Below are 16087 nucleotides of genomic sequence, written 5' to 3' on the forward strand. Positions count from 1 at the left end.
CCACCACGTACATTTGTAGTCTGTGAAGTACAAGTCTTAAATCCTGATCAAGATTTCGTGGGATACATAATAAACACCTGGCTTAGTTAAGCATAACTCACACTCCTCCCCATAGCAATGGATCTCTAACAAATAGTCAAGGAACTGTGCTTGGAAGCACCAAAGAATCAATTCCATTGCCCAGCCATACATTTTTGTGCCTCTCTTTTCTCTACTCCATATATAGGGGACAATTACACCATGAAAAGAAAAAGAAATCAAATACTTGTGTTTGGTATACTGATGTATTTATTGCGCATAGCCATGTAATACAGCACTTCTTTGTGGTCTTTGCATCAATCCCTGCCCAAAGTACCTGAAAGCAAAGACAACTTGCTGCACCCACAGGTGCTGGGAAGCAGAGGCTGGGGGGGGGGGGGGGGGGGGGAACAATGGGATACAGGGGAAGTATCTTCATTTTGAAGACCAATGCATACATCTAAATCCTGTCTAAGCACATTTCCTTTCTGCATTTAGGTGATTTGAACTTCCCATCCACAAATGCACTCACTTCTGCTCCCATTTTTGTCCTGCAGCAACTTCCAGAACAGCTTAGGCTCAGCAGAAGCTGGAGAGCTTCTGACTCCTGAACAGATAATTACAGGATTCTGGGGGAAAAAAACCAAACCTGAGGATCCATGAAGTGCCATATTGTCTCAGAGAAAAGGCATGTGACACATAACCAAAGCAGCCTGACAAATTGCGAGTGTGTGCTCCTACCACAGAGGCTCACAGAATAAACATGGCACATACTTTATTGAAAAAGATGGCATGCCTTCTTGCTAACTTCCTGCCAGGCTTAAATAAACCATCAGGAGAACCTCTTGTGAAGCGTTAATGCAGCCTCAGCACTTGAGTTATGGACAGAGAGGGTAGTGGTTCCATGCAGGTAACATCAACACCAATGAAAGGGTTTTTAATTCACATGTTTTGTCACAGAAAGAAGCAACATTTGGCTCAGTTCAGAACTGCATGGGAATTAAAAATATATATATATTTTCTTTAAAACAGCCTTCAGATTTAAACTCAATCCAAATCTGTGCTGTGCTTACATTTCTCCCATTGCTAGCTGACAGCTCCCCACGCTGCACACATCTCAGCAGTGGGAGCTATGCGGCCTGCAAACGCTTGCCTCTGGTTTACAGCTCTTCTACTGAGTGCCCTCCCAGACATGCTGTAAACTACACGGACCTTAAACTCTGGACTCTGGCTGCTTATGGCAATATAGCCTTCAGCACTCAGGATCCGAAAGAAGTTCACATTCCCTGTCTTTCAAGACTTCTTTGTATAGCCTTGAATTAATGCCCTTTAATGGCAATAAGCACCAGCAATGTTCTTTGAAAAGGCAATGCAATCTCTCAAGTCTAAACATGTCTGATTATAAAACACGCTCTATCCTGCAAGCACAGATGAGTCTTGACTTCATTTTTGCTTCACAATAGATATATGCAATAGCAATTTGCAACTCGAGGAACATTCAAGTATTCTGGTGCACTTTGTCTTCTCATCTAAGACTTCATTAGGCTCAGACATATGCATACAAGCTCTTCAGGATCATCTGGGTTTCCACCTCTAGAAGCCCACACCTTTTCACACTTATTATCTGGTTATACACCTTTCCTAAATTCAGATTATGGGAATACAGCTGTAGGTGGAAAAAAGTTTCTCAGTAAAGTTCCCCTGAGGATAGGGGGCTGGAGCTTACTTGGATCATGTATAACATCATTAAGACAACTGCATAACAGGAGGTTTTGATATTTAAATTTAAGTACCATAATGAGGTAAGGTTTAGAATCAATTAATATAGTTCATCAGTTCAGTAACTGAGACCTAATTAAAACAGTCAGCAAGAGACCTCAGATTAGAGGCTACCAAGCTACATTTAGGGCACTCAGTCTTATGAAGCCACTTTACAGTCCCTTCAAGGATGCAGAGAAAGTGCTCAAATACAGACTGAAAACTGACTACACAGCAAAGATAAACCCTGGAGAAGAGTCCAAGTGTTCACCTCAAATCAGAACGGTTACAGTCTATTCAAGCAGCAAACAAACTGCTTGTTAACTAGACTTCTCAGATAGCCTGACCTCAGCTACGGACATCTGGACCCAGGGTATTACTCTAATGAACCTCTTCTATAAGCAAGTGAAACCAGCCAAACGGGCTGAACCAAAAGAGTGAAAGCTCCCAGCAGTTTTCACTACATACCATTTGATCCATTAATAAAAGAAAAATGGCAACGAATCATTAGCATGCATGTAATTAAAAGCGAAGATGATTTTCCAAGCCCAAACCACACTTCACTTACTCTATGAGATCACTGCAGTCAGAGATAGCAGTGCATTAGGTTCCATCCCTTTTTTTTTCCCTCCTTATTAGCACAGTAAGCCCCCAGGAACTCTTGAACACCAGCTTGGACAACATCCAACATGAAAATGTTCTGCTTCATTAGTGAGGCACGGAGTACTTTATTTTCCGAAATTTATTAGCTGATCATAAGGAGCTAATTATTTAGGAAGAGCTATAAAATAGTAGTTAAATCTACTAAGAACTATTGTGTCAGACAAGCATGATTCTGATGGCTTATTTGCCCAAATCATGTATTTATTTAACTCCAACCTTGTGGCCCGAGACAAGACTGTCTAGACTCATTTCATAGACTACAGACAATTACTGTAATCTTTAAGTTCTGAAATTGTCATAACCAGAAGTGCCAAGAATGCTAAAGTGGCAACTGTGTTATTTAGCCATCTATTTTTCATTAGCAAGGCCAATAATTATCAGCTTCCCTCCCAAATCCTCATCCAGTTAAAACCCACATAGCAGTTAACTTTGAGTCCTGAAAAATCTTAAATGCCAATGACAGAATTGGTTGTCTACCTATGAAGTAATGAAGTTATCAGCTTCTTGGAAGTCTGTTAATCCTTCAGGTGCGCCAATATCCAAAGCTGAATAATGTATGTTTTACCACTGTAGTGCATGTAGCAAAATCAGTTCAACTGAAAACATCTGAGACAGCTTTCCCTTACAAAAAGAACACCTGAATAGCTGGCCGGTGGCAGGCTGGTAGACAAAAAGTTCATACTGAAAAGCTACCATAGCGATAACATACTGAATGCACACTTTTACTGAGGCACTTTAAGTTTCCTTTACACTACAGCAGACACCAGATGAGGCCCAATGTCTCAACACACACAAACCTCACACTACAGCACTGCCAACATTCCCAAAACTGCTATTCCAGCACATCGGTATCAGTCATCGTTCTGCAGTTCAAGATGAAAACGTGCTTGCTCTTTTTCTTGCCTCCTGAAACAGATTCCCTGAAGTTCACAGCTAAATAAAAGCTCAGATAGAGTTATCCTGGTCAACAAATATTATCTGGCAACCCCCTAAAGCAAGTAGGAATGAGAAGAGAGCACAGCACCTACACACTAATCACTCCCAAGTCCAGCACTAAGCTCCATAACCTTAACATCTTCTCCACAAGATGGTTTTTTCAAGGGACTGACGCTACAGTACTGTTTTCTTAACCCAGATAGAAGTATTTACACCCTTAGCTTGGGATTTAGAGCCAAACAAGACCTAGGAGCATAGGAGCATTTTCTACCTTGTCCCTAAGGCAAGGCATCAGATTAACCTACCAACTGTGAAAAGGGGGGGGGGAACTTGGCCAGGTAGAAGAGGAGTAGAAAGCCTTTTAGCAGCAGCAACAGCATGGTTCTGGCTCCCAGTACACAAGTGTCCCTTTGTTTGGTTTGTCAACCTGGACACAGCGCATGAATGATCAGGTTCTGACAGGGGAAAAGACTGAACCTGACCATTGTCAGCCAAACAGAGCAGAGCAATGTGATAGCCACAGCACCACTGAACATGCAACTCGGTACAATGGAGAAATTCTACCCCTGCTCAGAAGAGAGGTATCTGGCACAGATTTCAGAGAGATTAACCTGAAATCACGATGAGGCACAATGCCTATGGAAAAGCACACATCCATTAAACAGAGGTAGTTCCCACAGATGCCGACACTACTGCTTCATAAGAAGCAGCCCTGGCTAACACCACTATTTTCGGAAGCACCAATTTTCCCTAAAACAAAAGACTATAAATCTAATATACAGCGTTAAAGGAGCCCGCAGCTTGGACTTCCGCAACTGAAAGAAAGCTTCAGCTGGACAAATGGCTTTGAAAAATAGCAAGCGCTGTCCAGACACCAGTGCAGTACAGTGTTTTTCTTTCCAGCCTAAACAGCACTCCCGCTGAAGCTAATGCCCCTGGAAGAAGTCCCATAACGACTCTGAAGACTTACTCCTCTTACTACCATCAGTAGCAGACTTCCAGATCAAAGGCGACTTCTTCACAGTGCCATTCAGACTGCTTTTCTCATTAGTACTAGACTGTGGGACAGAGGGAAGGAATACAAGAGGTAATGTGGGAAAAATTATCCTCAGTGCTCAGAAGGAAAAAGTGAAAATAAAAAAAGCAGATAGTTGTGAAATATGGGAAGTTGTTGTTCCATGTCTGGTGTCAGTCCCACAAGTCCAACTGAGCACAGCATCCTGCAATAGCTCCAGCCCCTGCATTTATCGTTGGATGTCACACACCTGTGCTACACTGGTCTATAACACAGCAACACAAGTCTGCCCAGAATCAGCAAATTCACTTTTAAGCAGTAAATGGGCAGAATGACATTTACAGTTTACATACAAGCATTTTCTGTGCTTTCCCAGGGACGGTGCTCACTGCCCACCCACCACAGCCCCCACCAAACAGCACCACTCACACAGGGAAAGTACAGTGTGAACAACAAGGCTCACTTATGGGTAAGTGTGAACGGACACCAATTCCAGGAACCAGAGCTATCAAGCAATTTTACAGTTGCTACTCCTGACATGTTGAGCAAGTTTTGGTATTGCAGAACCAGTCACAGGTGTTGCCTTGCTCAGTGCAGCTTGGTAGCTGGTCTAGAGGGAAAAGGAAGAGATCCTGAAGCTCCAGTGCTTTTGGCCACAGAATCTTTAGATTTTCAAGTTAAAGAGTATTGAACAGAAACATTCTCATTTCCTCAAATTTTGTGTTCAAAAAGCTTTTGTCCCCTGCATCCAGTCTATGCATTTAAGCAGGTATTATTTCCATCTAAAAAACAAACCTATTTATGAGCAAAACATTTGCTTATACTAATAAAACCAACCACAGTGTCTCTTCCCTTTGGTGGCTGCACCTGCAGGGTACTGCCACTCTCGGTGCCACCCAAACCACAACACAGGCTCGGGGGAACTCATTTCTTGCTCAGTTTTAACACAGACACTGTGTGGAACAGGAACACATTGAGTATTTGTGGCACTAACAATGTTTAGTCAAATATTTTACTTGACTTTTGAGCTGGAGGGCCTAAGCAGCTGTGTGTTAATACCATTCTCATAGCCTTTGGAGAACTCAACAGCAAGGGCTGCTTTGCCCAACTACCTCCCAGCCAGGTGGTGTTATAACTGAGGCAGAGAAATAAACAGCTCCTGCAACAAACCATGCCAGAGCTGAGCAGTAGCAGGCTCATTCTCATGTTCACGTCTGCTTCGCACAACACAATGCCACAAAGTACAGCCTCGTGTGCAAATATCTATTTTCGCATTACAAAAAGCCACATCTATTATGAACCACATCAAGAAGCTGCAAGTAAACATCCAGGTGCAGTGCTGCATGCTCTGCCACCACAAGCAGTCAACAAGAGCTTTTACAGTATGGCCATGTATGGTAGCAGTAAGGAAAGCAAATGCACGGTGACAGCAGCCCCACACTGAGCAGCATCACCTCTGTGATAGAGCCAGCTGTAGCAAGCAAACATGTGCACTGAGCACTGCATCCACAAGCTGCCCCTCAGCACCCAGGGACTTGCATCCCTTGGATCCAGGGGCATGTACTGGAGCCATGCAGACCTTAGACCACTGAGAAGCAAGGCGTCATGTTTTCTCCCCCAGCATTCAGATACACAGGATGTTAAAGCAGGTCCCAAAATAGTTCTTCACACACCACTACAGCAGCAGATAAACACCACTAAAAGGAAACAGTGCTTTGTTCAGTCACTATTTCTCTGAAGGGCTGGATGCTGGGCCAAAACCTGTTCTCCCCAGTGAAGATACTTTCTCAGGTAAACTACAGGTGCAGAATTCTGTCATTCAAAGCGCAGCTCTTCAGATATCAGTCTAGCAAAAGATGCTGAGATAGTGCAGACCAAGACAGTTGTCTTCCTCTAGTTCTACCATCTTAAGCTTGTGGATGCAGTTCTGCTTCAGCAGTTAGCAAATTAGTCATACAAACAAGGTTTATTATCAAAATGCATTCAATATAGTGGTGGACTCCCTGTAAACCAGCAGAACTTAAGACCACTAAGAGAACTCCAAATCCTACCATCCTCCTTTTTACATCCTTCCCTACTGCACTGCTTAACCCTCACTAGCAACAGGATGAAAGCAAACAGCCTCATGTTTTTCAGGGAGGTTCAGGTTGGATATCAGAATCATTGAATGGCTTAGAAGAGACCCCAAGGATCATCAAGTTCCAACTCCTTTGCCACAGGCAGGGCCATCAACATCCAGATCTTGTACTAGAGCAGGTTGCCCAGGGCCCTATCCAACTTTGTGTACTGACTTGGACACACCTGAATCCTTTTTCCTAGTGACTTTCCCTATTAAGAGGCAAACAAATACCACAGAGTCACACACGTTTGTACCAAAGTGCAAGGGCAGTTCTTTACCAAATATGCCTTGAATACATTTGATTATTTTTCCCAGCATAACTCTGTATGCAAGCAAGCTAACAAAGTAATGCCAAATGCTTTCTCACAAATGCATTCACATTGACCAGTGCATAATCCCACATGTAAGATTGATGGGTTTTTGGATATTTAGGCTCCTAAAAAGCAGTGAAGTTTAAAAATGATGGATTCAAATACATATTCAGATACTTCAGTTTTACAACACTACACGGTTAGTTAAAATTTGTTCTGGGGGGTTTCCAGCAAGGTGGTTTCCCTTCTGTCCCCTCACACTCTCATTCTGACAAAAATTTACATGAGTTCTCAAATAAACTTGTTTTCTAAATTTACGAACTGCCCTCAGCCTGAACAGAGCAGACAGGGCACATGATTCACTCATTTGCATTGGAGGATACATGCCGAGTTCTCCGTATCACATTCCTTTAGAGGAAGCAGTGAAGGAGAAAAGCATCGCTAAGTGGAAAACACAGGTGTGAGCCATATGAATACGGGTCATGAGAAGTTTTGGTAAACATATTAGCTAAAACACGAAGACAATTCTTCACAAGAAAAGCAAAGCAAGACAATTGTTTATTAAACTTGAGCACGCTAATATTTTTTTTTGCTTAAGACAAATTGGTTCTGCTACCTGCTGTTCTGAATCTCTGACTTTATGTCTACTAGCTCGTAATCAGACCTGAACGCAACAAGGTACCTTCTTCAGGATTATTCATAACTGAGATATTCTTCCTTTGCGAAAAAGTTACGTAAACCAATATACCATAACTCGGTATTACAGTAGATAGCAAGCTCAGGAAAGAAGATACTGGTATGAATCCAGCACAGAAAGATTTCTATAGAGGCTAGTAATGACTTACAAAGAAGATCTTTTTGCTTATTATCTTAAGATGACAAAATAAACTTACACTGCCTCATGCTGCAGTCAGCTCCATTCCACTGGTTCAGCCTCCCAGCTTGGCAGGTCCCGCTAGGTTTTGCAGTAGGGAAGCTCCTACTTTTGAAGCATAACCTCTTTCCAGTTGCATTTCAGCCCTCTTCAAAACAATTAACATGTTCCCCACTCCACTTCTGCATGCCACAGTCCAAGCAGCAGCTGGTGCTGCAGAGTAGAAAGCACAGCAAAGAGAATTTGCTATCCAAAGCGAGGTGTAAGAGCACAGCACAGGACATTCTGTAGTCAAACCCACTTGAAACAAAGCAAGTTCAGTTATGCCACTTGGAGCAAGTTTGTATTCACAGAAACTGAGCTAAATTACTTCAGCTCCACTCCTGCCACATGCAGGAGGGAGACACTCGTCCCACACTGCTTGAGTTTACAGCTTGCTGCAGTCTCCCAATACTGTACCAGTTCAACAGTGCTTGGAGAAATACCTTTACTACACACCTTTCACAGAAAGGGCTCAGAACACCTCACTCTAAAGAAAAAGTTACCCATCATCAAAAAAACAAACCCAAACAAAACAGGCTTCCCATTACAAAAATCACCTATACAAAAAATTCCATACTCAGATAACACCATGCAGTTCTCCTGATTATGTACTGCATGCACAATCAAATATGACCTTAAATAAGTTGGAAGTGCCAGTATTTCATCATCTTCTTAAGCAAACGAGCTCAAGTAAGAGCAAATGCGCTTATTAAACACATAGAGGCAGGAACACAGCAAAAGTCATCTTAAACGTGCAAGCAGCGTGCAAAGACCTTTAATTTCTTTACTTAGAGAAGGTTTTAGAATGCAGGAGGGTTGATCAGTTGTTTTTGTTGGTTCTCTTTGGTTTTTAGAAGGGAAAAAAAACAACAAAAACAACCCATACCCTACTGCTATTTCCGCTCCCATATTCTACCAAGTAGTGATCTTGTGGTAAAGGCATTCAGTGAAGAGAAAACAGCGTGGAATGCACAAGCAGCCAGCCCTCTGCACCCAAACCACAGGAAAGTACATTAGTTTCTCTCGTTTTTATAGATTAAAAACAGGTTCTTCAACTTTATCGTGCTTAAAATAATGGACTATTCAGACTTCCAGTAACCACCGATGAAGTCTCAGGACAGCCAGTCCATCAGTATGACAAGAAAGGTTTCAGGTCACCTTATCTTCTTGTTGGTTAACTCTTCCTTATCCAGTCTGGATAGAACCTTAACTCTCAGCATAACATTACTGCACAGACCTCTGCAGCCATCAACTAATGGCAAAACCAAAAACTAAGATACTCACCCATACAGAACAGATACAATCAAAGGCCTTCTTCCAGCACTAGAAAACACTTATTTGAACTCTAAGTTTTCTACACTTCTTTTCTGTGCATGCATAAAAAGAAACCTTCCATAATCATCAGAGCTCAGAAGCTGTTAGATGGGCTATGCCCATCCCAAACTTGTCAAACAGATGCCATTCTAAGAAATGAAGTTACAACAAAGTTCTCTTTGGGTGTGCTCTGGCCCTGACAATATGAGAGCATTGGGTCTAGGAAATGGTTGTCAGACCCCAAAGGCAGAGGCTGAATGGTCAGAGCTGAAGCTGTTCATCTCCCACAGGCAGGCTGAGCTCATTCTCCCAGATCACCACCACTTCCCCTTGCACAGGAGATCACTGCATGAGACACAGTGCTTCTGGTTATTCTCTTATGAGTATTTGTAAATTGAAAACAAAAACAAGCAGGAAAACACAAATGCAATTTTATCTCAGGCTACAGAAACCCTTAAATCATGAGCAAAATCCCTGCCTTTGTACAAACTCAGACGGCTTTTAAAGATCCTAAGTCACCACTACACAGAACTCACCCTGCACATAGTAGATTATTTGCAAATTCTGCTCCAAGCAAATGATTTGATTTTCCTTTGATTGGGTTTCCTCTCCCAGAGAAGATTCCTGGAGCACAAGTCTAAAAATTCACAGTGCCCCACAACACAAGGCAAAGCAGCTATGGAGGAGGGGAAGCCACTATTAAAAATGTGAGGAATGCAACCTACTTAGAGAAAGGCAGATAATGTCAGGACAAAGGAGGCGACTGCTAAGGTTTAAGGCTCTTTCCCAATACAATCCCACCAACACAGACAGTGGGCAACATCCCCCTGGCAGAAGCAGATCACCACCACCTGTCCATAAAGAAACAGAAATAAGATGCATTTCCACTCTAGAGCTTCTTATTCTAGTGCTCTTACACTGCTTACAAACTAAGATTTCGGCTTCACACAGGCTCACCTTCCAACTTGAGGGCCTGGAAATCATTCATTTCAGCACACAACCTACAGACTTCTCTGTAGGCTGGGCACAAGGATGTTCTCCCACACCCAGAATACCCAAACTGAGAGCTCCCAGTAAGGTATGAAGCCAGATCACAAAGATGAGGGACATCAGGTGAAGGAAAGGCAGCATATGAGAAATCTAAATGGCACAGCATATGTGTTTGTGCTTTGGAAATCTCTATCAGGGTACACGGTCATGATAACTTTGCTCAGGGCCTGGTGGGCAGGCAGCAGAACAACATGCAAAGAGCGGGCGTTTCCAGGGAATTTTGAAAACCAACAGCTAAAAAAAAAAAACCCAGCAGCAACTGAAAATGCAAGACAAGTATGAAAAACAGCCTGATAATTGTTTTGTTGTGTCACACAAAGTCAAAATCCCTTTAAATACACCACCACTGCTTATTTTGCTTGTGCATACCTGGTGGGAGCCAGCAGAAGAAAACCTTACATACATTTTTAACAGTATGTCCTCCTTCAGCATAGCATAGACACAAGTCCATTATCAGCAACCGCTTTTTTTTTGAATGACGACATAGAGCCTTCTTAGAAGGAAAGACAGACCCTGAAATACTACCAGGAACGTGCTTCATGCAGTACGTGCTGTTGTAATTCCATTTGTTTCCCTTACACAGAGGGAGTCTAACAGAAGATGTTTAACAGATCACTTTTCCATCCAAAGACACCAGATTCTTCACACTAACTTATCACTGGCATCCTACCATTTTCATGGTCCACTTGCCATGTAAAAAGCAAAAACATTCAAGATTTGCTTGTAGGCTCACAGATTTCTATCTGCTTAAGTAAGGAATACTCCAGATCTTCTGTAGTATGATCTGAGGAAGTATTTTGCCAGAAAAAGTTAAAGGAACTAGAATTATTTTAAATTTTCACCTTTTTCTAGCAAATACAACTAGACTCAACACACAGAACACTCAGACCAGCACAGAAGTTTCAGGGAAGGCTTTTGAGCCGAGGAAGGTGACAGGCATTACAGACATAATCACATACACCTAATGTTTATACACTGAGAAATTAAGTTTTGCACAGACCTTCTGCATAAAGACCTTTTTCTCTTGAACTACAGCACTCAGACGCGTCACAGTGAATACCCAGTTAATGATTAATGCACACAAGTGTCAGCAGCTAATGCTTTCTCTCTCCCATGCGGAAAGGGGTCCTGCTGCATACTACTCCCTCCCACACCCCCACAGACGACAACCTACTGCCACAGTGGACCCAACAAGATGCTGTGGGTCTGGCTATGCTCATGCCACTGCCAGCCAGAGCTGTGTGCAGGCAGTGTAACTGATCCCCGCTAGAAACATTCCCTGGTTATTTTTAACTGAGGGTTTCAGGAGTTGCAGAGAACTTAAGGAGTTCCTTCTCTTCTCAAGTTTTGGCTCCTGCTCCCCCCACCACCAAGGTAAGGCTCCGTGTCCCTGCCATCTTCCCTGCTCCACATGCATCACCCAACCCCACTCCTAGGGCAGTTGTGCCACAGGTCAGCACATTGTAAGCTACACAAAGTCTACCGGCAACCTGCCCTCATCCGGGATCTCAGCCCATAACCAGAGCTTACAGCACTTCCCCATGTAACAAGAGAAGCATAGTACAACCTTACCAGCACCACCCAGCTCGGCACAGCCCCACAGCTTTCCCTCCACCTGCGGCAGATCAGAAGCTGTGAGCTCACCTCACTGCCAGGCAGCACTGCACAGTGCTCCATTAGTCGCTAGATAAACACATGGATGTGACCTTCCTTCACCCAGACAGGAGAAGCCCTTGTGCTGCACTCCACTCCAACCCTCCTGTAGACAACCCACCCGTACCAACAGTGCTTTCACCCTCATGGCAGCTCCACCTAGAAGCAGCCCCACTCACCAAGGAGTGCAGTGTCTTCACTGGTACGTGACTAGCTTAAAGCATACAGAACATCATAATTAAGAAAGGGCAAAGCAAAGAGCTGAAGTAAATATCCCTTCTGCCTGCTACCTACTTGAAGTGATTAAGTTATAAAGAGAGGAATGACTCTTTCTCTCATATTACCTGTTTCTCCCTGAGGGGTTTAGAGGCTATTTTGGACGTGAGCTGCAACAGCACGAAAGCTGTGAGACAACAGCAAAAAAAACATGAGATAAAAAAGAAAGTGAGAAAAAAAAACCTTTTCAAGACGATAGGGCACATATCGCTTCGGAAAGAAAAACACAGCTCAAGGCCAGCGGGGAGGGCCTCACACACTGCTCATACATGAACAGCTCACCTAGAAGGCAGCTCCCCACACCTGCAGTGACAGCTTACCATTTCTATCCATCACCACTTTAAAACAAAACTCCAGCACCTATGGGTGTTAGTTATAACTAAGCTACCTGCTCTGGGTCCCATTCACTCTGCCTCTTCCAATAAAGGTTTGGCTAGGGTGATCCCGGTCATATCCAGACATCTGGGAATGTGTTATAACAAAGCATGAGGGAAAAGTCAAGGGACAAGGAACAGCTACAAACAGGATTTCAGCTGGGGTTAGTTTTACATTCTTGAAACAGAACACATAATACATGCAGCACCTACCTGGATACTACATTTTCACAGTGGCTATGGCCTTAAGAGAGCACAAGACTACTAAGCCAGTAGGATAAGAAGTATGAGTGATGAGGACTGACTCAGTAGTGTCACACAGGTCTAGACCTGAGAACAGACTAATTCAGGAAGATCTGTATAACTCCAGCTTCCTACCAGCTAGACACTTAACAAAGCTAGCAGTTACCTTACAGCACCTTAAGGAGCTAAGATGCCATCTCCAGCGCTGGTAACATTATCAGTAAATGCCAATAAATCACATAAACATAAGGTATTCTGAAGCAGAACATCTTTCCCTTCACACACCCCAGTAGAAGGGTCATGCTTGCAGCAGCCACCCCCTACAGCCTGCAGCACAGCCTAAAGCTCCAGCTGAGACAGGGAGCCTCTCACATGGCCGGGGTGCAGGGCTCAGTGCCAGCGCTGCTGTTCACCCTGCAAGCACAAAGGGCACCCAGCCTGGGAAGCTGTGCCAGCACTCCTTGTGCAAATGATGCTAGAAGCACCCAGATAACCAGCAGCACACAGCAACACCAACTTACTGTGCAAGCAACTGTTGCACAACAAGGTGCTTTCTGACTGCAAAGAATTTTAAGTTATCTCAAAGGAATTTCACTTTGGGATGGGAGCGTGCCCAATTCTGAACACAGCTCACTTAATGAGCTGTTTTCATCATGTCCCTTCTAAGTACATCAGTGCATGACAACCCTGCTGGGTAAGTTATGATGCACTGTACCACTACAGAACCCCAGAGCCTGCCTTGCAGACACCTCTGTGGTGAGGGACTGCACCATTTCACCCCACCAAATTCTCAGCACCTCTTGGCACACTTTCAACCCATCTTTGCCAGCAAGTCAGGCCAGCAGTTAACTACTTCAGTTGCCAGGCTGCAGATCTACAACTGAGCAATACAAACCTTTTACTGGTGGCAGTGCTCTGGAAAGCGCAGAGCCAAGGGTTCAGGTTTCACAAGAAGAGAAACAAGAGGCCCTTATTTTTCCAGGTGACTGCATCACAAGAGCTTTGTTTGGATTAGGATTTTCATTTCCCACCTTCTGCAACACACACACACACGCCACCTTTAACCTCGGTGGATGCCAACATGAAGACATTCGTTCCCTGAGTCGTGTTTTGCCACCTTGCATCACACCACACCGCTCACTGTAATACGACCCTGCTGTTTACCACAATGTAAGCATACAGTTACAGCATGCCCCATATGAATCCACAGCCTGGAATCCGTGACATTTTATTCCTTCAATTTATTGTACGGGCTCACTCGAGGAATATCTTCTGTCAGCAGCATTTCATCAGAATACCCAGGAATGAGAGAGGGGCTTCAACACTCAAGCACAGCACATACAGGTGGCACACGATGTTCAGACACCGGGGTCTGCCCAGCTCCCAGCATGGACACCAGCTGCATTTCAGTTGTTGTTTTTCCATCTGCTTTACTGTGCTGTTTTAGAACCTTGCCTTAAAATTGAGAACAAGGCCATTTTTTTTTCCCACACAACAACTCCATCGAATAAAATGATATACTGAGTCAACTCACCCCAGTTGTATTTCTAGTAATGGGAACTAATGTTCTGGTGAAAACAGTAGTTTGGAAAAGGAAAAACATATCAGGACAGCTGCTCACCACCTATCTGTAAGCCATATACACGTGCTTTCAGAGCAACACCTGGTATTAGCTGTCTACCTCCAATTTGCTCTGCTTGCTTGTTGAGTAAAGTGGCCAGCTCAGCTCCAATCAGAACTGGTTACTGACAGCTGGAAGGGAAACCTACTATTATTCTTACTGCAAATTTTCACTTGTAAATACAGCATGAAGTCAGTACACACACACACAAAACAGTCAATGGATCCCCACATATATTTTTTATGTTGCATGAATTGTTCCAGCAGCCTAAAACACATTCCTGTACTACCACATTTAGCATGAAGTTGACTGACAAGCTGAGCTCTGCCACACTGAAGGAACTGCATCCAGTCAACACCACCTCAAGGTTTTTAAACCAACACATTCTCTGGAGATATTCACCCTTGGGAGCCACTGGAGGCTGCTCAGCATACAAACACAACAAAATCTTCAACATTACTAAAAGGAAGAAGAATATGATGAATTATTTTAACAATTTTGACCAAGGGCAGCCACAGCTTCGCAGAGCAGATACTTGGACACATAGAACGTCAGTGGCATTCCTGCTGTGTGCTGCTGAAACAAGCAGTGCAGCGATCCAGCTAACCAAAAAAAGCATGAAGTAAATGGCAACTGCAGGCTAAGAAGTATGCAGAGGGTGATTAAGTACTTGCGAGCTGCACTCCCTTTAAGCAAGGAAACCTGAATATTACAAAGGGCTGAGTTGGAAGGGAATGTGGGGTATTTTGTGACAGACCTCTGCATGACAGCTGGAGAGAAGCTATTGCAGCAACAGCTGTGTGCCCTGCACGGCTCACGCTCCCAAATGCCTCAGCTGCCTGCAAGAAAGGCTTCTGCCTCTTTGGGGATCTCAGTGTGATGGATTATTTGTTTATTTTTTAACTAAGAGTATGAATGTTTAGCTCCGGCACTTAGATTTAAAAGACTGTGGCATGAAGTTGAACTACCATTAACCGGGGCTTTCCTAAGGTTTATGACTGTGGCGGGGGCCATCTACTCCACAATTACAACTTCTCCACTTCCTGTCCTAACAGCACGCAGACTGGACAGCAGAAAGTTCATATATCACATCCTGATTTAGAGGAAATGATTGTGAATTTCCAGGATGAAATCCCATCCCACCAGCACTAATACCCAGCTCTGTTTATCTCCCTAGAGGAAGGCCTGAGAGGCGCACACCAGTCATCACACACCGACAGCCCTCATCTGCAAATGTGCACCCCACAGCTTCTCCAAGAGTAAGAGGAACTTCTGAACAGCTCACATGCAGTGGAAGAGCTTTGGCTGCAGGACCAAAACAGTGCTGTTTCAGCCCAAATTTGAGCACAACAACCACCAGGAACCGATGCTCTCATGCAGGATGCTGCACCCAGGACAGGAGGCTCCAGTGCCCCTACAAGGCCCAACCTCACACCATGCCACCACCACAAGCACTAAGCAATGCAGGAGGGATGCGCTAGGCAGGCAAATCCCAGGGCTGGTGACAGAGAGCCACCCAGCTGGTTCTGCCTGCAGCCTCGGTTCCTCTTCACTTATTTCACCATTCACCAGAGGAAACCATTTCCTATTTTCAGATACAGATCTCCCCCTTAGTCCTCCAAAGGAGGCAGCATACACCAGGACACGTGCTTTCCCACCACAGCTGAGCACAACAGCCCTGTTTACCTGGAAGCAACCAGCCCTGAAGCACAACTGCCCAAAGCACTTCTAGTTAAGCACAGGGAAACAAATCTAAGCGGGAACTATTCACCAACAAGAAGTGTTCCTCCTTAAGAGCTTCAGAACTGAGATGGTGACAA

At 44.0% G+C, this 16087-nt stretch overlaps 1 protein-coding gene across 6 annotated transcripts in view; it reads right to left on the bottom strand.

Moving 5' to 3' along the window:
* RRAS2 (RAS related 2) overlaps window positions 1-16087 on the bottom strand; it is a 35153-nt gene that overhangs the window by 16661 nt on the left and 2405 nt on the right. The window contains exon 1 of one of the 6 annotated variants that reach the window (XM_015864095.2): window positions 7714-7997. The exons of 4 other annotated variants lie outside the window; for them this stretch is intronic. Coding sequence is in view for 1 of the 2 variants with exons in the window: in XM_085550179.1 (XP_085406305.1) it covers window positions 551-562 (12 nt within the window). In the remaining variant the exon portion in view is untranslated. Of the gene's footprint in view, window positions 1-550; window positions 578-7713; window positions 7998-16087 lie in introns of those variants that run through there. One more of the 6 variants, XM_085550179.1, reaches the window with a different exon arrangement.

This window comes from Coturnix japonica, chromosome 5 (genome assembly GCF_054131305.1).
Source record: "Coturnix japonica strain WE chromosome 5, WE-NBRP24, whole genome shotgun sequence".
Classification (NCBI taxonomy): Eukaryota; Metazoa; Chordata; class Aves; order Galliformes; family Phasianidae; genus Coturnix; species Coturnix japonica.